The 22,881-nt window shown below is 34.5% G+C and overlaps 2 protein-coding genes across 3 annotated transcripts in view; both read left to right on the plus strand.

Annotated features, from left to right (window-relative positions):
• The window catches only part of LOC111506329 (uncharacterized), a 56,051-nt gene that overhangs the window by 24,843 nt on the left and 8,327 nt on the right, over positions 1–22,881 (plus strand). Inside the window, exons 4-7 of one of the 2 annotated variants that reach the window (XM_074186407.1) lie at positions 5,988–6,062; positions 6,121–6,198; positions 18,289–18,363; positions 18,422–18,499. In XM_074186407.1, coding sequence (XP_074042508.1) covers positions 5,988–6,062; positions 6,121–6,198; positions 18,289–18,363; positions 18,422–18,499 — 306 coding nt within the window. The remainder of the gene's footprint in view (positions 1–5,987; positions 6,063–6,120; positions 6,199–18,288; positions 18,364–18,421; positions 18,500–22,881) is intronic. The other variant, XM_074186417.1, reaches the window with a different exon arrangement.
• LOC141487402 (zinc finger MYM-type protein 1-like) lies at positions 9,298–13,341 on the plus strand. The gene is made up of 2 exons (XM_074186393.1): positions 9,298–9,819; positions 10,236–13,341. Exon 2 carries the CDS (start codon positions 10,249–10,251, stop codon positions 13,171–13,173), a length of 2,925 nt encoding a protein of 974 aa, XP_074042494.1. The 5' UTR covers positions 9,298–9,819; positions 10,236–10,248; the 3' UTR covers positions 13,174–13,341.

Consider the following 22,881-nt stretch of genomic DNA (forward strand, 5'->3'; position numbering starts at 1 on the left):
TTATGTTCATGAGCCGATAATTGACTTGAAACTAATCTTGAAAGATCTTTGATCCAACAATAATGACTATTAACGAAATCATCTGTGATAAGTAACAAATTAACATGTCTCCTAAGTCTTCTCTGAGAGTAACGTAATTTACTTTCTAAACCGTACACATTAACTGAAATATCATTCTTGTCTTCAAATTTCACGATATCCTTCAAATTCACCGAAAAATTCATACCTGTTACATCTATGACAGTATTGAAATGTGGTTATGATGAAACTTCTGACGTTCTATCGATTGCAGGATGTAGTGCTGAAGTGATAGCCCATGCAAAACAATGCTGATCTTCATTACGGACATTAACCGCGGCCTTCCTACGCTCGATACATTCAGGCAGCTTCACATATGAACATCCACTGAGCGGGCTGTATTTATTGATGTTCACCTCCAGAAACATGATTTTTTCACAAGTCCAACCTCAAATATAAATCAAAATTACTGATCCATCCAACTAAAACTTGGTAGAAATGCTTACCTGAATCACGTTCCTGGAATTCTGTACTTTGAGCGATAATCCCATTTCGAAATCCATCAAATAAGGAATTCAAATCAGTAGATTGGTCAACTGTTTTATTCTGAGAGTTAAATGATTTGGTTTCCTTCAGGTCTTGTGTTTGCAGAATATAACTCCCAAATACTTCCATATTCACTTTGATGATTTCGTAAACCCTGATGGCTGATTCCAATAATTCTATAACTTTCTGCCTGATTTCATTGAAGAATAACATGTAATCGGTGGAAACAATGGAACTCTACACCCTGTATGTAGCAATCCGACGCTTGAAGGCACTCTCTATAATTTGAACACCATCACTCAATTGTACACATGCATTATTCTTATGTTGCAGAGTTCTATTGTGAGAATTCACTTGAGTCAATGGAATCATCACATTACAACAATTACATGTGTACATAGGTGTTGCAGCGTCATCTAATCTCACTCGTTTCACTGATGGACCTCCTTGACAACTCTGGAGCTGATGACGACGAAGGTTGTCACTACGAGTAAAAGATTTACCACATTCACAAGAATACATTTTCTATGATCTGTTCTCACTAACTCACTCGATGGAAAATGACATAACTAACACTCGCCCGCTTCTTAAATACCATAATCCACGTCGCCTGCGCGTCACCGTCGAGAGTGAGAGTAGAGCCATGCGTTACGTCATAGCCATCGCCACATCGAAGGAGGTAAGAGCCGTCGATGAATACGCATTACTCAGCCAAACGCCGTGGAGTGCACATCTTGCTCTCCTACCGTTAAACGGTTGTTGCTGAGGATAGAGCGATGCATTTCGTCACAGCCTTCACTGCATCGAGAGAGAGGTGAGGGCACACCGATGAATACGCATTACTCAGCCAGACGTCGTGGAGTGAACATCTTGCTCTCTTACCGTTGAACGGTTGCTGCTGCTGTGACGTCACATCACTACTAACTTGGTGGCCTCTCACGGATGGAGCATTCATTACTTAGAGGATCTTCGAAGTATGCAGACGTATGTTTGTACATTGACAAGCACATGATGAAACCCTGTACCATGCATTCTCTCTCTCTTACACACACACACACACACACACACACACACACAAAATCTCATATGAAAAAAAAATCTGAACGATCCATGAACCAGACACTTCAAGGTCACATCGCTTTGACTTCACTAAACAACAAAAACAAAAAACAATTAATACGTCATAGTGGTGAGGGGAGACTTAGAACCGGAAAAAAAATTCTGAACGATCCATGCACCAGATTCTTCAAGGTCACATCACCTTGACTTCACTAAACAACAACAAAAAAAAGCAAATAATACGTCATAGTGGTGTGGGGAGGCTTAGAACCTGCTCAAATCTCCTACTTCTTCTCAATGGCGAAAATGCAGGACTTTGAATGTGTTTTCAATTGAGTGTTTATGTCTAATAAAATATATAATATATAATATTCAGACATTAATTGATTCACCCTTTTCCCATACCAATTCGGAAAAATTTTCGTTCTTCAAGTTTGAGCCACACTCCTCTTTGAATGCAAGTAAATAAGTCATGGAACGGTGATTGATCATTACATCATTACACAATTTCACGCATATTTTGCATGTAGTATGATTTTCAAATCGATTCATTATTTATGAATTCCATACCATTAAAGCGCGCATAACCCACATAAATAAAAACGCAAAAAAACAAATTTCTACCACTTACTAAAAACTCATGTGAAATTGAAGAATATACTATTTTCTATCTTGAAATGGTATTCCCATGCAACTGCAATGAGTAGAAATTACCAATCTGAAGGACTAAATAAATTCCTGAATATCTTAAATATCCTTCACCTAATCTTGTTGTTATTTGGCAATGGTATTCATAACATTGAGGAGCTAATCAAGCCCAAAAGTGATTCAATTTATCAAGTCCAGTGGCGTCTCGAGCGGGATTTGAACGAATATTTTTGACTTAAAAATGTACGCCACTGACTTTAGTGCAATTTTCATCATTCTTTTGAATCGAGCAATTAAAAATACAACTTTTTTGTCTCTTGAATTTTTTTCGTATATTGCTTAGTAAAAAAAAAAGTCGACTTAATTGCATATCCCTGAACCTCACAAGGAATAATATGGGGAATTAAATGTTTCTTTTGGAAATTATTATTTTTACAATTTTTCATTACTGATTATGTAAAAATAACAACAAATATTGAATAATATTAACATCTAAACTAACGAATTGCTAAATTAAGTCAGTGGCGTACATTTTTAAGTTAAAAATATTCGTTCAAATCCCGCTCGAGATGCCACTGGAATTAATAAATTGAATCACGTTCGGGTTAAATCAGTTCCTTAATGTTATAAATACCATTGCCAAATCACAACAGAATTGGGTAAAGGATATTTAAGATATTTACGAATAACTTTATTTTAATTTTCATTTCAACATCCTGTATCTTGAGAACGAGAATTTGTGGACCCATGTTTATGTGAACATTTCGTCTTAAAATTACCTAAAGAATCGTCCATTAAATTTATGGCACATAATTAATTAACACCCTGTATATCTTAACACCCTTTTTTTTATTTTAATACCCTGTATCTTGAGAACGAAGGATTTGCGGACTCATGTTCATATGAACATTTCGTCTTGAAATTACCTAAAGAATCGTCTGTTGAACTTATAGTACATACTTAATTAACACCCTGCATGCCCAGTACCGAAACTGCAAAGTACATTAAATTTGATAAAATTATAACTTTGTACTACTTGTAGTAATCCAAAATTGATATAAAATAGAAGAATATATTATATTACGCTTCAGGTTGCCATTTTCATGCAACTACAATAAATAAAAATTTCAGAATTATCGCAGGCTTGTAACCCATACTTAGAGAATGATATCGAAACTTCGAAGCAATGTGAATTTGTTATATTTGGCTAGCTAGGTTTCCAGTAGTTTAAAAATAATATAAAAAAATAGATGAGTTTTTAATTTTTCATTTGATATGAAAGGTTACAAGTAATAATGAATCTAATTATTTATATTATTTTGACTATTGTAATTTGTATTGTATTGTTTATGTGGAAAACGCAATCATTATAAACTATGGCAGGTTGATTGGAAGTAGTTGCTTGTTTCTGATTAAGAGATTCTCGAATCGTCTTTGTCGAAGTTGAAACAGACCTCATTGTGTCAAGTATTTCCTTATCATGGCCGTGTCTATTTGCAGATATGGTTTTATTGAGTGGCTGCTACCATGACCGGTTATTTAAATTAATTGCTGTTCTCCAATTCCCGTTTCAGCTGAAGTTGAAACAGCAGTGGTCCTTACAGAATGATTTATTATTTTGATCTTTTTAACATCAATTCCAATCAATGATGCAGCGGATTTGAAGCAGTAAGATATTGTATTCTGTTCAACAGGTCTTTACCAACCTTTGAAACTGGGATTCTACCTGTTTGAATTTGGCGTCAAAAATAAACGCATCGTTTTGATGGGGCCGGCTCGCTTGTTAGATTTTTGAAAAGTCTTACTGGGCATATTTCTTCGTTGAGTTTATTCGGTACTAGCCACTTATTGTCGGCCACTTTTTTAATCGCCTTGGGTGGTCTTGGAGAAAACCAGGTTATACTCAATTCGACCTGTTGGTTTCCCTCTATCGTCAAAATATTCGAGTTGTGATGCCGCTCCAGGCCAATTCATGACCAGCAACGTGGAAAAACCTTTTCTGCAGTCCTTCCGAAATGTTCTCGTCCCAAAGCTCAATGACTTATCTCAGCTCGTCTGCTGATAGTTCAGATGAACTTTCCTTTCTCTAGGTTGGATCCATTTGTAGCTTTCGGCGCTTAGCATTTTATGCAGCTCTTGCGTTCAAAAATTCCATGTTAGAGAATGAATTAAATTTGCGATTATACTTTGAAAAAAATATTCCTGCAACTGTTTGGCTGTGGAATTCCATAAAACTTTGATAACACTCTCCTTGTAGTCCTTTTTTTTCGAATGTTGAACCCATAGTCTTCAAGAATAAGCGCCAGTTCTTCCACAGGTATATCCTCTCTACCAAAATTATACGATTTTTCTGTGCAAAAGTTTGTAAACTGCCTCCATACGCTTGACTTCGATTTCCTGGTATTCGCGGGTGTCAATTGCTCAATCTCCTGGCGAATATTTTTTTTGCTTTCTTGACCGAAACGAAACATTTTTTTACGTCTTGCCGCTTGACAGTTTCAAAACTGAAATAATGATTTCGAGGTAAGGATCTCGCTTAGTCAATTTTAAAACTTTTCGATTTCCCACCATAATTCGGTGTGAAATTTTCTTACCAAATACCACGCGACGTCAAATCAATATCCGGAAATTTTTTCTCGCTCATGTGGTATTACTAGTGAATATCTATTTATACTGCCTTCAAAAAAAACAATGTTTTTTCAATCCTCTTCAACTAAATAGTTATTTGTTGGAGAATGTTTCGGTTACTACTGGACATATTTCACGTTTGTTGTAGTTGATATAATAATAATAATATAATATTTGCATAACAAAATATCACAGATATAATAATAACACAGAATTGCAAACAAATACCGTTGACACTCAAAAATTTCTAATTATTTTTTATGAATGCAATTTTTAAAGCATACATTTTGTAGGTACATTCATTTATTCAATTCGTTGAGAGTAAAAAATGATTTGAATGCAGTCTTGAGAATTCAAAATAAACTTGACATCTATTTATGGGGTGAAATATTTTAATACTTCTTCACTGCTTCACTGCGATTGTTGATGATGTTTTCTTACAAAAAGTAATAGTTTGTTCAAAACATGCAGATAATCTCGAAAGTATTGGAACTGAAAATAATAACTTCTCAACGATGACGTAAATGTGAAACACCTTGTGTAATAAAATTGAGATATAAAAATGCCACAATTTCTCAATATTTCCGTAGAAAGTTTTTGATTGCACATGTGATATATAGGTTTTTTTCAAAATTCTCCCATAAAAATATTATTTTTTGGTAATGTGATGAGAATGCGACACAAAAAGGCGTAATATTTTCGTACAAAATCTGCCACAGGTTTCGTTTTTACTCATACCTGAATAGATTCAATATTCTAACAATTTGGCACACTTTCATTCGATATATTTCGATATTTCAAACCATAATTTGTTGTAATACACATTTTCATTGTAAAAATACACTGCTTTGCATTTGTCTCTTATGAGGATTGTTGACCGTCCACTTTGATTGACTTTCTCAAGATTTCGTAGACACGAGGTGTGGACACCTACAAAAATACAAAAACTAGTTTTCCCCAAGATGACAACCACTACTTTTGTTGTTGAGAAACCCACTTTACGACATGCACGACGGTCAACAATTCCCAACGATGACGAATGCAATTCCAACAAACGTTACTCATATTGAATTCAATAATCATTTCAGAAATATCTGCCAAAGTGAAGGAAATCGGCGATTTGACCGCCACCGTAAAAAAATTGAAGGAGGAAATGGAAAAAGGTTTGGGACTTCGACGTTAAATTATACTGAATTGAAATTTAGATATATTTAATTTCAGGAAATTCAGAAAGAGTAAAGGAAATCCAAGACTTAAGAAGTATGATCACAAATCGTGCAAAAACATTGGGGAAACAAGGTAATAGAATGTAGTTTTGATATCTGTAATTTGTTTAAGACAGACGATAAAGAGCTGAATGAATTTACTTACGACTTTCTAACAAATGAACTGGAAACGATTGATGGAGGTTTACAGAAATTTGTATAAAGGGTCATTCACATTCGAATGAAAGAAAATAAAAAGTCTAGTGAATTGTGGCAAAGCTGACTATTTTGAGCTACTATCGATCGATGAAAAATCTACCTCAACATTTTTTGTTTCGGAAATATATGGTGAATATCGAATATAGGCAATGACCACGTAATGGAGTCGATTTGTAATGAACACTATGAGATGTTCAAGGAAACAGATATGGTATCGACCTCAACCTTTAGATGTATTCACCTCTGCTACTTCTAAGGTCACATACATTTTCTGAAAATTACATATTCCTGAAATCAGTCAAAAAAAAAGATATGTTCCCAATTTCGGAAAAATCGAAGAAATTAGTTAGATTTCTATAAGCTTAAAATTAAGAAAGATGCATTTATTCACAGGATGAAGTTACTAGGTTATTTCTCTCAGACACCAATTCATATTTTTCAATATTTATCAATAATTATTGGTCAAATTTTTCCTTATCTTTCGGAAATTATACAACTTAGAAAAACTTCATATGGAACTCATTTTACATATTTGGTCTTTATTTCAATCGAATGTAGCAAACATTGATAACGATGACTTTCAACTATGCTATAGTGCAAAATAAATATTGAATTCATTTGAAATTTTCAAAACTAAAAAACAATCAGAACGATTTAAGGAATACCAAATCTTGATCTAAATTGCACTTTCTTTAATTTTTTTACATGGTCTTCTATCTACTAATCTATCTACTTTAGTTTTGATGTATGAAGCAAATATTATTTTTTTTCTATTTTTGAAAAAACTGTATTTCACACATGATATTAATATAGGCCATAGCTGTTGTGTGATCTATTTCAAATAATACTTCGATATCGCTTCCGGTCTTAATGGATGATTCGGACCCATTGTAGAAGGCTGATAAAAATTATAAGTTATTGATAAGACAGTTTTTTCATCTCGATCTGAGAGCCTCGAACAGTTCTGTCACCATGGACAGCATCCCATTCTATGTATACCGTACTAGAGGCATTTTTTGCTTGAGGCAATAATAAAAACATACATTTCAAACTCAGTTCATCCAACAAACAAAGTAACCCAAACAATGATAGATGCGTGATCAAAGCATGATCACCACGCATATTTGCATTTATTGGGTAAAATAAACAAGCCTTCTTACGCTGGCCAATCAGATTTAACTGCAATCGGCTGGCTGAATTCATTCGGGTATATCGCTACAAGGTCGGAGTGGTGAGTTACGTTTAAACGCATGTGGTGTGTACATAAATGGCATTTTAAAGTTCAAAATTTTTAAAATGTCAAGTACTGATACGACTGAAGAAACTGCTAATTTGTTTTCCTACACTTCACTCTAATGAATTTCCTATACCCAGTCGAATATCATTAAAATAATCGGTATTTCCTTAGCGCGACTCTGAACAAGCAACCGTGTCTGGGAGATCACCTGCACTATACATGATAATGTTTTGAAGCACTCTTTTGCTTAAATGGACAGAGTATAAATACAACACTCTTCCTCATTTTGAAATAAAAATAAAACGAAGGGAAAATGTCAAAGTGATTCATTATAAATTTCACTAGAGACCATAACGATGCGGAGCGGTCGAATAAGTTATCTATTATCCACTTTATTTTTGCTTCACTGGGAACGTCATCTTTTCCACGATAAATTTCCAATATTCTCTCTATATGCCAGTTCTGCTGAAGGAAACAACATCTCTAATTTTTCAACTACCTATTTTCCTTCGAATAGTATGTACGAGTTCCGCTAGATACTTTTTTCTGAATCAGCTTCGAAGACCACCTCTCACCTTTTGCAGGTATCAATGTTGTTTCACTAAATGCTGTTTATCTATGAAATTCAAATCAGGAGTTTCACCAGTACATATATCCGAAATGAACATGAAAGGGCTGAGAGATTTCGAATTATCTTCATGAGAAATATAAGTTGAAGGCCACGCATTAATTATGGCTTCACAATTGCACATAGTCGTCATTTATTCTTCATATGTTGTTTTCCTAAGTTTCAACGAAGTAATTCCTCAATTACTCTGACTATGCGTCCCACAAAGCATCAGTAGTAGGATTCTGATGCCATTTGATTATTCTAACTAAAAAGTAGTCCATAACTTGATTACAATATATCTTCTTCAGATATATTGTAATCAATTGAGGCGCTATAAATCGCCTCAATTATGATGAAAATGCGTTTGTTGATAGATATTTCAGCAGTTCCAGATGCACTGATCGATATACTGCACACGTGAACAGTGAGAGAGACAGATACAGAGAGAGGGATAAATATTATTTATTGTCTGAAAAAGAAAAATTCTTATTGACAAAGCGTATCGTATGTCAATAGTTAAAAAAAACACATAACAAAACACATATCAGTCAGAAAATTAAACTGAATAATTTAAAACAAGACATATAACAAAAATTGAATTAGTCCAAAAATAATGAAGGAATAAATACAGGTACATCATATAAAATGCTACATTAGACCAGTATTGCAAATGAATTCTATTTAAAATGTTTCATTAAAAAAGTCAGCAACGCAGCAATATGGTTTTTCATTGAATGAAGTTTTCAATGCTTTTTCGAAGATTGTTGAGGTTTTTATTTTCCTTATCTCCAGTGGTAGATTATTAATTACTTATTTCACTACCATTGTATAGAAAAGAGTTTTTAACTAGATTTGAGGTTGGAATAGATAATCTAATATTTTCTGCCCACCAAGTACTATACTTCGTTTGGATGGCTTCAAAGCGGTTAATGTATTTTTATATCAGTCATGCAGTTTTCTATATGAATAATTCTACCACTGTCAGAATTTTATACTTAATAAATAATGGTGACAAGAATCCCGATTTTTTGCTTTACACATGTACCGTACGGCCCGTTTTTATTGGATTGAAATGGCCTGAATGTGGTTATTACTAACCACCCCTTGAAGACAATGCCATAACGCAGGAGAGATTCAGGCCCGTGCTGGGCCGCCGGGACACCGGAACGTGTCCCGGTGCGCCCTTTGGCCGGATGCGCCCTTTGGCCGGACCTTTCTGGCACCCTCCGGCCCCGAACCTTACAAATTTTACATTTAGAATGCCAACATTAAATGTTTAACAGCATAATTAACACCGTTTAAGTAAACAGAAAATTTAAATAATAAATATAATTAAATTTGGATCATTATAAGACGAAGCTTATCGTCGATATTGCCGAGCGGCCGGGTTGAGTGTTGCGGCTGTAGGCTACACAGAATGAACTACGACAGCGCCCTCAGGAAGTGTGGGGAGTGGGGGCGGTACGAGAGTCCCAATTTCGTCTACCTGTTCATGCTTGTATGTTACATGTTACTCACTAGTCAGTAAACTCATGCAGTCGGCCTGATTGTAACTTGTACTTGTGTAGTATTGTATTAGTGTTTTATTTCAAGTTATTCGGTGCTGTTACTGTTCTTCCCGTGCAAGTTTCAAACCCTTAATGTTAAAGGTAAGTGTTGTTATTATTCTTATTAGTGAGTTGAGGTTTGAGGTGGAAAAAGCACATAGATATAGATAACCTAAAGCAAAATACTAGGCATAGACCTAAGCCTTTTCTGCATAGCATAGACCTAAGCCTTTTCTCACAACAGTGGAACAGTGGCTGGTAAATTTGAGAAAAAAACAGAGTATATATAAGGGGCGTCTAAGTTGGCCAAAGCATTTACTTTTACTAATCATCTCATCAAAATATTTTATACAGATCACATTAAAATTATTATTGGTAACATACTATGTTTGTTTATCTTTTACTCGAACTGTCAAATAGCCACATGTTGTCAAAGTATGCTCTTTTAATCTTGCATTTATTTAAAACTAAATCTTGTTTTTTTAAATACATAAAGTGATCAGTTAAATTTTTTTTAGCGGGTTACAAATCATGGACAAGAAAAATAAAAGGAAAAAAAGTGGACATGAATTTCGTCAAGAAAAGAAAAACAAACTTCTACTCGAGTCTGCAATATCATGTTCAAAAATAACAGCTTTGTTTAAAAAACCAGACGGCCCATCTGAAGATGAAAATCTTGAATCACATGCACAAAACAAAACGTTTGAGGAAGCAGAATTTGTTAGCTTCAACTTGTCTTCACCATCAAGCTCATCAAATCTTGATTGTTCCAAAATGATTTATGATAATCAGTTTTCCGATCTCAGTTCTGATAGATTTCAGGGGTTCAAATTAGTTGAAAATTTACAAACTGAAGAGCAAGACCCGAATTATCTTAGTCCTCGTAAACTGGAAGCACCTTCACTTGACACAGGAAATTCGGCTCGAAGATGTTATTCTTCAGTAGAAGAATCTCAAGTACATATAATCAATTACTTCGAAAAACCAAGCGAAAGACATTTATCGGCATATCTTGATTATCATCCAATACAACCTGATGAAAGAGAGTTGCCTTTTAATGACAAAAAACCCTTATACACTGTAAAACGAAACGATGGAGAAACCTTTCAGAGACATTGGATTTCATATGACGAAAATTCAAAGAAACTGTTCTGTTTTATTTGCATCGTTTACAGCAGCAACTCCAATTCAACCTTTTGTACAGGGTTTGAAGACTGGAAACATGTCCACCAAAGAGTTAATGAACATGAAATGTCCAAAGCTCATTTTCAATCCGTCGAGGCTTTTATGGTAGCCAAACGTAAGAAAAGTACTCGTGACCTTCTTTTTTGTGATCAACTAGATAAGAGGAAACAAGAAGTCTTAGAAAGGAGACATGTGGTGAAAATTGTAATAGATGTCTTGAAGCTTATAGGAAAGCAAGGATTGGCTTTTCGTGCATCAAAGGAAGCTGCTTACTCTCTTAAAGATGACACAATCAACCATGGCAACTTCTTAGAAATTATTATGTTAATGTCCAAGTATGATCCACAGTTAGAGAAACACTTGAAAAAGGCTATTGAAGAAAGTGATACGCGCATGTCTAAGAGGTCAACAAAAAAAACAGACGTGGAACACGAAAAAAAAGGCAAAAACAAAAGGGTGGGCAGAGGAAGTGCCGTGACATTTCTAAGTAACAACACGGTAGCAAAAATAATGATCTGTATGACAAAAGAAATCAAATCTGTCGTGGCAAATGAAATCAAATCGGCCGGCAAATACTCAGTTTTGATGGACACGACGATAGACATAAGTAGCAATGATCAATGTGCAATAGTTGCCAGGTATGTTAAAGGTCATGAAGTGTGCGAGAGACTACTGGCATTAAAAAGTGTGGTTTCTACTACAGGAGAGGCATTATTTGACACTCTCTCTGGTGTATTGACAGAACTTGAAATACCTTTGAGTGATTGCGTCGCAAATGCGTTTGATGGTGCGTCTAACATGAGCGGTCAGTATAATGGTTTGACTGCACAAATGGCCAGCAAAATCCCAAATCACATTCACACGTGGTGCTACGCGCACGTTTTGAATCTCGTAATATCTGATACAGCTCAATGCCTCACTGTAACAATCTCATTTTTCAGCATAATGCAAGAGACCCAGGTTTTTTTGAAGGATTCAATTAAAAGACTGGATATGTTTAGGAAGCAAAATCCTGAGTACAAGTTGGAAGCCATTGGGGCTACCAGATGGCGAAGCCGCAGCAATGCAGCAACGAAAATATTCGGCAGAATAGACATGTGGACCTCTTCTGAAGAACAGTCTTCAAACACAGCTAAACCTAACAAACACATTTATCTGGAGTTGGTATTGGCTCTGTTCAAAATTTCACATTCAGCTGATTTCAACGCCAAAGTGAGACATGAAGCAACTGCTTTACTTAAGAAGTATCTGGATTTTGAAACAGTACTTGTTGGCATGATATTCTTGCAATTGTTCAAAATCACTACGCCACTATCGGATTACCTCCAAACAAAGAATCTGGACTACGCCCAAGCGTGGAGGAATATTGAGTCTTCTCTTAGTAGGCTAAAACACCTAAGGGAGAAGTTTGATGAGACTTTGAATGCAGCACAACGCTTTGTTTTGAAAATGACGCAGAAACTCGAAGAAAGAGCAAAGGCCGATGAAACTCTTAATGAGATTGTTATTGGCAAAGCAATAACTGAGAAAAGAAAGAAGAAAGTAAAGAAAATGGCAGGAGAACTTGCTGAAGACGACAGTGTTGGAACTTCTCCGGAAGAAGAATTCAAAATAAAGATCTTCTTCGTAATTGTAGAGAGAGCTGTCCAAACTATGGAAAGCCGTTTTGTGCAGCACAAATCGCTATACTTGGATCTGGCATGTTTTGACCCAAAAACATTCAAATCCCAAGAATCTCTTCCACCTAAAGCATTGAAGAAAATAGGAGAATTAGTTTTGAACGTTGATGAAGAAAAGCTGAAAGAAGAACTTATCTCATTCGTAAATGTATGGCCCCAGATTTCAAATGCAAGTTTGAACGCCGACTATGAGAATGAAGATGTCTCAGACGAGAAAATCGATGCGCAAGAAGAAGAAGATGATGAAGACCACGAGGTCCAGTGCAAAGAGTCGGCATCATGCAATAGCTGTATCAAGTGTGCATATAAAGTTATATTAGAATATAACATGTACTGTTTACAATACCCAGAACTTTCAAAAGTGTATAAGTTTCTTCTAACTATCCCATTGACTCAAGTCTCTTGCGAACGAGCATTTTCAAAGTTGAAACTTATCAAAACCAGATTAAGATCGTCTTTGACAAATGACAATTTAGAATCATTACTGTTGATGCAATCAGAAGCTGATATTTTGAACTCCATAGATCCAGACAGCGTTATTGACTATCTTTGCAACTCCAGCTCCGAACTTAAAAGACTTCTTCAGGTTTAGATTCAGTTTGCAAATTGACTCAAAGAAGACCTACATTTGTGAATTATATATATTTTTTTATTTCCTTAAAAATTATGTAATAAGTGGTAACTTTTTTTTAAATGTATATATTGCATGTTATATGTGAAATGTTTACCGAAAATTACACTTATTACGTTTCAACTCCTACTTTCTCTTTTAATTATTTTATTTTAGCTTAAAAGCTTAAGCTTAAACATTTCTTCAAACGATATAAGTACGACAGTTATTTTCCCATTCCGCATTGCAAATATTTAAAATTACCGTTATTCTTGAGCAAACAATAAATGGCCATTTTGTTTGACAAATACTGGTACGATTGTGTAAGTGTGATCGTTCGCTCGTACGGTGACCAGATGCCAGAATAGCAAATTGAACCCAGCGTCATGAGCGATCAACACGCTAAAAAAACAGAGGTTAGGAATGGTGGAGGGGGGGGGGTGTTGGCGCCCTTTGGCTATGGCCGTCCACCGCCCTAAGAAAGGGTCCAGCACGGGCCTGGAGAGATTCGATTAATGAATGATAAACCATCATTGCGTTGGACAGTCAGAGTTCATTGGATATGACACGAAGTGCATAACATCCATATGCTAGTTTGGTTTTGATAGCCTTAATGCGATTATCGAAATTTAGTCTTCTATCATTGTGTAACCCCAGAAATTTTGTCTTTTCTCAATTGACTCTTCTCCTAATGAAATATTTTCAATATCATTTTGAATAAGTCTATTTGAAGATTCTTAATCCGAACTATGCCACATTATGGTGGTGTCATCGGCGTACAGTGAAAATGTCCAGAAATTTTTACATTTGGCAAATCATTGATATACATCAAAAATAAGAGCGGGCCCAGTATTGAGGCTTGAGATACGTATGACTTCGACCTGATAGGTGGGAATTCCACCATTCAACGGCAACTCCTCCAATTCCGTACTCCTGAAATTTCAGTATTTCATGATTCACACAATCAAACGCCTTTGATGAATCAGAAAATACTGCCCCTATCATCTCATCATTATTCAAGTCAGTGTATATTTTTTTAGAAATGAGAAAATGAAATCATTGGTATTTTTGCTGTCTTGAAAGCCAAAGTGATCTGTCACAAGTATGTTGCGCTTTTTTAAAAATCACACAATTATAGTTTTAACTGATTTTTCTATTATTTTAGCTAGTGTAGGTATGACAGCTATCAGTCTATGATTGGCTGGGTCATCTAGAGTACCTCCTTTATGAAGTGGTATTGAGACTGATCACTTCAGAAAATCAGGAAACAGGCTTTTGCAGAAGGATATCTTTATTAGACTGCGTAGTCTGGAATATTTTCTCGATTTATTATAAAATCTCGAAATATAACCCACCATTTCCATAATTTTCGTATATTTGGAGAAGTATCCGAAATGTCTAGAAAAATTTTGTGTGATGTCAACAGAAATATTTTTTTTTCGTTCAATATTTATATAAGTCCACTGGTATATGATAACAATCACCAATACTACTGCATGAAGTTATTTTTTTCACGGGATTTCTCACAAATGTATTATTTAACCCTTTTGTTTTTATCCAAGTTGGGGCTACCATGTAAAATGTTTTCAACTGTTTCATTTCTTCTACCCTCTCAATAGATTCACATAATCTTACCCCAATGACTGTACTCAATCTTTGGTATTGTAATGTTTTTTGTTTCCATTCTAGAATTAGTCTGCATGCATTGTAGAACGATTTCCTTATTTTTTCTGTTCTTAGAAATATACAAGATGCATATGCTTGATTGGTGGAATCTCATAATCCATGAATAGAAATATTTCCAGGAATGAAATGAGTTGAGTTATCGAGCGATATAGGAATTTTATATACATTGAGGAAATTTAATTTTTTCATCCACTTATTGAATTTATCGATTACGTTGTTTGGTAATTCTTTGTCCCAATTGATTTCCAATGTCCCTGTTAACTATGATGATAGTTCCAGAATCAATGTTACCGGACATGTGAAACCAGTGGAATCAAAGATCTTTTGAGATATTGACAATAGACCTCTTTTCATTTTTAGGTGTAATAATCAAATCAATAAAACTGGTTGAATCACAATATAGAACATCTTTTTGAAAATCTCCTGGATAATAATTTTACAATTACACAATTTTCACTAACAGATGTTGTTTTCGAGGGAGTTTATCAATTTGAATTTGGGATGATTCTGCAACTTTACATGGCCGACAGACTACGAATTGCCAAAGTATTTCCTGGGTGCCTCGGGAAGTTAATAACATTGCCTAACCAGAACACGAAGCTAATGACCAAAGTAGTACATGCTTTTGATACCAAAAAAATTGCGCATGTATTCCTGTACATTTTTTGATTTAGTGATAATCCTAATTTGAACAGTTCATTTGTATCCTCTCTTGTTTTGGAAGTATTTGTAATAGTGACAGAAATGTCACTGTTTGTTCAAGTTACTGTAAGAGTAGATGCTCACCATAAGCAAAACTCAAAGTGATTGTTAGTGAGGGTGCCAGGCAGGATGAAATGCAAACTTGGTGGATATGAAGCCAGTTCAAAGGAAAGAAATTTTTTTTAGGTCTTATTGACTTTTCTTTCTATACATAATTATGTGTGTGGGTTCACTGAAATCTTCTCCTCGCCAAATTCCTTGATGCTTTCTCGGGAACACAGGTTAACGGATGTTTAATCAAAATTTTGTTTTTTTTAAAAACTATTCTCTGGATTTTATTCCCATTCTGCAATATTGTGGTGAAAAAATTCAGAACTACGCAACTTAAAGGTGATTTGGATCTCTCCAACTCAATTTGATTATTTAACTGCCATATTCAGTTTTTAACAAATGAGAAACGATTCAACGGAACGGAAAAGTGACTATTTTGTTTTGATCTTGATTCAACTCCTTCTTTGCTGCTCTGCGCCTTTGTAGAAGCAAAGGTACTAGAAGGAAGTGAAAAACATGTTCAATAGTGATTGCAGGAAATATATTCAACTTAATTCCATTGAAATGCAATATTGAGGAGTAAACAAGTGAAAAACTGAAGAAAATTACAGGTTTCGTTCTTCTGCGGAAAAATCAGAAGGATGGTAATGATGACTTAGGCTCTTCATTTTTCAATAACAAAAAATATCAGATAAAAAATAATCACCCAATTGTGTGTGAGGTTGGCATTTTTTTACACATGTAATGACCCATGGATATTTTACATCCTGCTAGTTTTTTACTGCCGATGAGATTTTCATTCAGATGCAACTATGTTTGTGATGGTTAACGATGTCTTGAATTACGATATCGATTTTTTTTAACAAGACTATGTGAATGGAAATCATCATTTCGTGTAGGTTTTGATGAAAATTTTCAACTCTTTGAATGGCAATACAACAAAGGATCCAAAACGCGATATTGATAATTTTCTGATGAGACATACTTTAAATTGATATAACTGTGTCTTACGTGTAGTTGTTGCTACGATCACAATGATATTGACTGATCATGCTATTTCGAATAAAATAAAATATAGTACACAAGACATCCACCAAAAATTGAATCACATTTTTCATTTCAAATTTATGGGGTGGAATATTTTGCTATATTTTTTTTTGCTCCACTGCTACAGTTGAACGAATTTTCCTTTATTGATCATTCAAACATTACGTGCGTATCAAAAGGAGTCAATGTGGTTTTGCTTTGTCAGTTTTTGATGGCATGGGGTCAGAGCTAGGATGGAGTTATATCAGCAATTTTTATCATTCCTGAGTTTTCTTTTAAAAAATTCAGTAACTTCCAATTCGCCTTCGCTATTTCTACTTGCCTTCGTTCGACACCGTAAAGCATATTCACGTATTCCCCAAAATAATTGATATTGCTTACTCGCTAGCATGCAGTTTCATAGTCGAGTTAGTGAAAATCGATGTAGGGGAATTACTCAGTGCATTTTCTACTTGTTTCAATTTGTTGTGTGTCATATAGATAACAATAACAAATCAGTATCATTGGAAATAACGTGTTTACCATTGATCCACTCTCATCACTTTTGGAATTGTTTGAAGTGTCATCTGATATAGGCAAACTTAAGTTTTATATTAAAAATTATTCGATGATTTTAAAAAAATTCTCAGATGATGTAATGTGAAGTAGTTATAAGATACAAGTAAAGTCCGTGAAAGAACTCGATATTATTGTGTTTAAGGAAATAAAATAATAACAAACAGTGTCTAGGAATGGATCGAGTCTATTGAGCGTTTTCTTCCAAAGTGAAGCCTTTTATTTTGCACTAACTTGTTACGTCGGCAATTTTACGAATAGGATATCCTTTAGAGAATTTAGAGTATTGTTAAGAAATGGTAAAATGGAATTCTTCACATATTGCCGTAATTATGCCACTCAGAATATATTTTCGACAAGTTACTTCAATTGCTTATGAAAATTCATGAAAAAATACTCGAAAGACCTTAAAAAAGCGATAATTGGCTAAAAATTTAGAACATCTTGTATTGGAATTGGAAAATTATGACAACTTTCTGGAGAGTTTTCGATCGTAAAAGTGATAGAAGTGAAGTAAAAGTGATTTTTTGTGAAAATAATTCAGTTTTATTTCCATCAAAAATCTTTCACAGTTTTTGTTCTCATATATATGACAGAATTTTCAAGATTCATTTCGATATTTCAAACGATGATTCGTTGAGTTCAACTCTATTTGTGAACAAAAAATGATTTGAATTTGACTTTTTCAGGAATTGTTGACATTCGTTCTCTTTGATAAATTTCGAATGAGTGATAAAAGTGAAATCTCTGGCATAGAGTGAATCCAAAAACGAGCAATTTTACTAATCACTGAAAATGCAACTACGCACGTTTAACCAACCAGGTTGGCGTCTTCAGAAGTTGAGCTTTCTTCATTTCCTGAGGATGCTAATTCAGTTTTTGAAACGCGCATCGAGAAGAGTATTGCATATCTGGTGGTTGATAAAATTGCTTGTTTTTGGAGGACACCTTCAGGAATACAAAGATGATAATTACTTATGTCTGAGAAACTCATTCTACTCAGGAAGGACGATTGCAATTTCGAAAAATGTATATTCAATTCAATATTCATTTCAGGTGCATCTGCCGAGAAGAAGACAATCGGAAAATTGAACGCCACCATAGAAGCATTAGAGGAGGAAAACCGAAAAGGTATGGAAATTCAATGTTAATATATACCGTATTGTAATTTGGATATATTCAATTTCAGAAATGTCAGAAAATTCAGCGGAAATAGAAAGGTTGGATGCTATTATCACAACTCATGAGAAAGAAAAGAAGGCACAAGGTGAGAAAATACAATTTTCATTTTTGTGATTTTTTTTCCAAGGTAGTAGATCAACACCTGAATGAATATTGTCGCCAATTTTCTACTGAAGAACTGGAAAAGTTCATTAGTGGTTTGCAGATATTTAATTTCGAGAACTATACACATTAGAATCTATGCATGGGGATTACGTGAACGGTAACAGATAGAGTCGACAAAATTGTAGCAATTTATGGTAAATTTTCACCAATCGATGATAATTGATTGGTGATAGGGTTTTTGGTTTGGGGGATATACGGAAATATTCGAAAATTTCAAAGTTATATTATTTGCTCTCGCACTCTTGGTAATAGGAATATATTTTGGGTTAGGTATGGGTGATAGTAAATTATTCTCAGGATGCCAAAGTTAATTTTTTTGTCGGTAACGACTCCCAAAACTAAAAATTATGTATTTTAAATATGTGAATAATTCACTATTACATAGAACTCACACAAATTTGTATCCCCGTTACACTATAAACAATTACCTCTCATTTCAAAGCTTATATGAATTTTCGGTGAGTTACATGTTCCGAAGATACTACAGAAATTAATTTAGATATTCACCTCTGCCGGTAAATATTTTTTACTCGTAAAATCTCCAATATGAGATACATAAATAATTTTTTTCAATTACTTTTCAACTAAAAAAATTATTTCATTCATCAGTAACTTGTATCTTATGATTTTGACCATCAAAAAGAGAGCTAAAAATTATACAGATACTTATTTTGATGTTTCGGCGGCTAGAATCTGCTCCGTCTTCGAAATTGGAAAAAATCTAATGAGACTTGCAGTATGGCGAAGGTAAAAAACTCGAAATATATGATCATATATAGGTCTCAATTTGAAATTACAAAATTCAAGATAGAACAAGTCAGACACCCAAGTTTTTATGAACATGCTCTGTAAGCTCGTTGAAAGGTTCCCTGATGAAGTATAATTGAATTGTCGATATTTTCCCGAATAAAGAAAATACAGTCCCGACTAAAACTTTTAGCTTTCAGGTTTTCTGGATCATTCAATAGTATTCTGAAATAGTCAAATTTGCCTCATGCACAGGCACTTGTTAGCAGTTTATGATACTAAAATAATCAAAGATGCAAAAATATTTCACCAACGCATATTTCTACTATTTTCAAATGTATACAATCTTTATTACTAGAGAACTCTCCTTTTTTATAAAATTACCACAGGGCTTTACTAAATTTTCAGAAAAAATATTTGAATATAGAAATAAGGTGTTCCCATTGGAAGGTGAAAAGGCTTGAATTTGTTCTGAGAAAAACGAAAGATTCAGTTTCAAAAATTGTGTCATCCTCAACTCAACTTTTCAGGCATATGATACCAACCAGAATCAACTTTATAACACATTATATAATTGAACTGAATACTTTCAAAAAATTAAATTTAAAATTTATTTGGAAAACAACACCACTCCTTTTCAAGTTAATAAAAAATGGCTAACCAATTGTTCGAATTGTGAAATACCAACTAATGTTGATAATATTTCTTGAGTATGGGTGATGAATTCAATTCACTCTATGACAACAAGAATTTTTTTTAAAGATATATCATCATTGATTTCGAACATATAATTGGTACATCACAAGGAAGAAAAGATAGAAAAAAGAAACAAGGCTGTGAACATTCTGACCAACTTCATAAGATCTAACAGATTCATTGAAAATAAAAAAAAAATCATAAAAAAACTTGATATTAGAGCCACTCATTTTCTGAAATATAACCCTGACATAATTGTAACCAAAGCTGACAAAGATAACTCGACGGTTATAATGAATAAAAATAAATTTCTTGAAAAAGCTACACTAATTTTGAATGATAACGACACTTATAAGATTTTACCATAAGATTCAACAAAAAAAAATCAAATCAAATTCAACAAACTGATTAAGAAACTGCAAGAATATATATATATATATATATATATACAGTGTGTCAATTTGAAAACTTCCCACCCTCAATATCTCCCTTCCAGTACATAATATGAAAAAATGGTCAGACAGGTCAACTTTATTTGCAAGGGGGACACTCTGAATGAATATTTTCAACCTTCGGGGTTCAACCCCCTAGGAGGGGTGGATGTTACCCTCAGAATTTCAAATGGAAAGGGGGGTCAAGTGGCACATCATTTTGAAGGGCATTCAATTCGCTTGCCGACGGTGCCCTCATTTATTATTTTCCGATCAGCAGTATCCGAAAATGTAGTTCTAAACTAATAGAAGTAATTAGAATTGGCCTATACTAAAATGCCTGGTTATCAAGTTAGTATGCAAAGAAATACAATTTATTGACTCTCTTATAAGTAAAACTTGTGATGACGGGTCAGCTTTTCAACTTTCCATCAGGGGTAAAATTAGACAAGCCTCAAAAAATTTACATTAATTAGTTATCTGATTTCGGTGACTTTCATTTGGGTTTATTATCGGATTTAAAACTCTTATCCCTTTTTTGTTACTTCTGCTATAAAAAGTATCGTTTTTTGAGCAAAAAAGGTGTTCATCGCATTCAAGCCATTTGGTAGTACTATCATTTCAGTTTCATTTGTTGAGCTGATCAGCGATACCTTAGAAAGTGTATAAATTGTAAGAATGGTTTACACTATCCAAGACCGAATTGAAATAATTTTTATTTATGGAGAGGTGGGCAAGTGCGCACGAAGGGCGGCATCTCTTTTTAATGAAAGAAATCCAAATCTTAATATAAGTCACCGGTATGTGCTTGATTTGGTGACAAAGTTTTCCGAAACTGGTTCGGTGAAGAATAAAAAAAGGAATAACCCCAGAGTACTGAATGAGGATGCTCAAATTGAGGTGTTGGGAACATTTGCTGCAGAGCCGACTAGCTCCTTACGATCAGTAGCAGAACAGACGGGAATGTCACACGAGACTGTAAGGAAAGCACTGAAAATGCACAAATTTCATCCATATAAAATGCAGATTCTCCACGAGCTCCATGAGGATGATTATGACAGAAGAATAGAATTCTGTGAAATCATGACTCTTCGAATCAATGCTTTACCTAATCTTCTGTTCAATATCTGTTTCAGTGATGAATGTTCATTTTTCCTGAATGGCAATGTTAATAGGCAAAATTGTCGCTATTGGAGTGACGAAAACCCTCACAATTTTCGAGAAGGACATACACAACACCCACAAAAAGTTAATGTTTGGGCTGGTATTCTTGGAAATGCCATTATCGGACCTTTATTTTTTGAAGAAAACTTGAATGGTGATCTGTACCTAGATATGCTTCAAGCACCTATCGATCCACTTATAACTCACGAGCTCGAAACTCAAATTGATGCACACGGTAATTTACTGTTGCAGGAAGATTTGTTACATTTCCAACAGGACGGTGCGCCACCTCATTATTTTCGCCCCGTCCGACAATGGTTGAACGAGCGATTCCGGGAGAGATGGATTGGCAGAAGGGGATCAATTGAGTGGCCACCGAGATCACCGGATTTGACTCCATTAGATTTTTTTCTTTGGGGATATCTCAAATCTGTCGTTTATAAAACACAGCCCACTGATATGGATGACCTCAAAGGACGAATTACAGCAGCATGCCGGTCAATTAGTGGTGAAGTTTTCCAAAATGTTCGAGAGGAGTTCGAAAACAGACTGTATTACTGTTTAGAGCAGAATCGACAACATTTTGAACATATTATCAGATAAAGCGTAACAAGATGGTTGAAATTTGTTTTTTGCAATTTAGTATTTTTTGTTTGCACTCGATGCGTATTTCGTTAACTAAGTAGTTCTACATTCCTCTCACATCCACGAATTCGAATATTACTCAAGGGTTGGAACGATGCTACCTAGTACGATGCTCACCTTTTCCAATAGTCCATTACAATCATTTGTTTTGAATACCAACCTGAATACCAAACATCTAGTGCGGGCGAGTTTTAATCATTTATTCTTATTCACTTCTAATCACCGTTCGTTTGGAACGTTATTGTTCAAAAACTGCTCATCAAAAACTAATGAAAAAGGTATCATTGGCAAGAGAATTGAATGCCCTTCAAAATGATGTGCCACTTGACCCCCCTTTCCATTTGAAATTCTGAGGGTAACATCCACCCCTCCTAGGGGGTTGAACCCCGAGGGTTGAAAATATTCATTCAGAGTGTCCCCCTTGCAAATAAAGTTGACCTGTCTGACCATTTTTTCATATTATGTACTGGAAGGGAGATATTGAGGGTGGGAAGTTTTCAAATTGACACACTGTATATATATATATATATATATATATATATATATATATATATATATATATATATATATATATATATATATATATATATATATACTAGAAATGTGCCGAATACCTCAC

The sequence above is a fragment of the Leptinotarsa decemlineata genome, unplaced genomic scaffold, assembly GCF_025532065.1.
Source record: "Leptinotarsa decemlineata unplaced genomic scaffold, Ldec_3_MD MMD2_P_RNA_scaffold_2, whole genome shotgun sequence".
In the NCBI taxonomy this organism is placed as follows: Eukaryota; Metazoa; Arthropoda; class Insecta; order Coleoptera; family Chrysomelidae; genus Leptinotarsa; species Leptinotarsa decemlineata.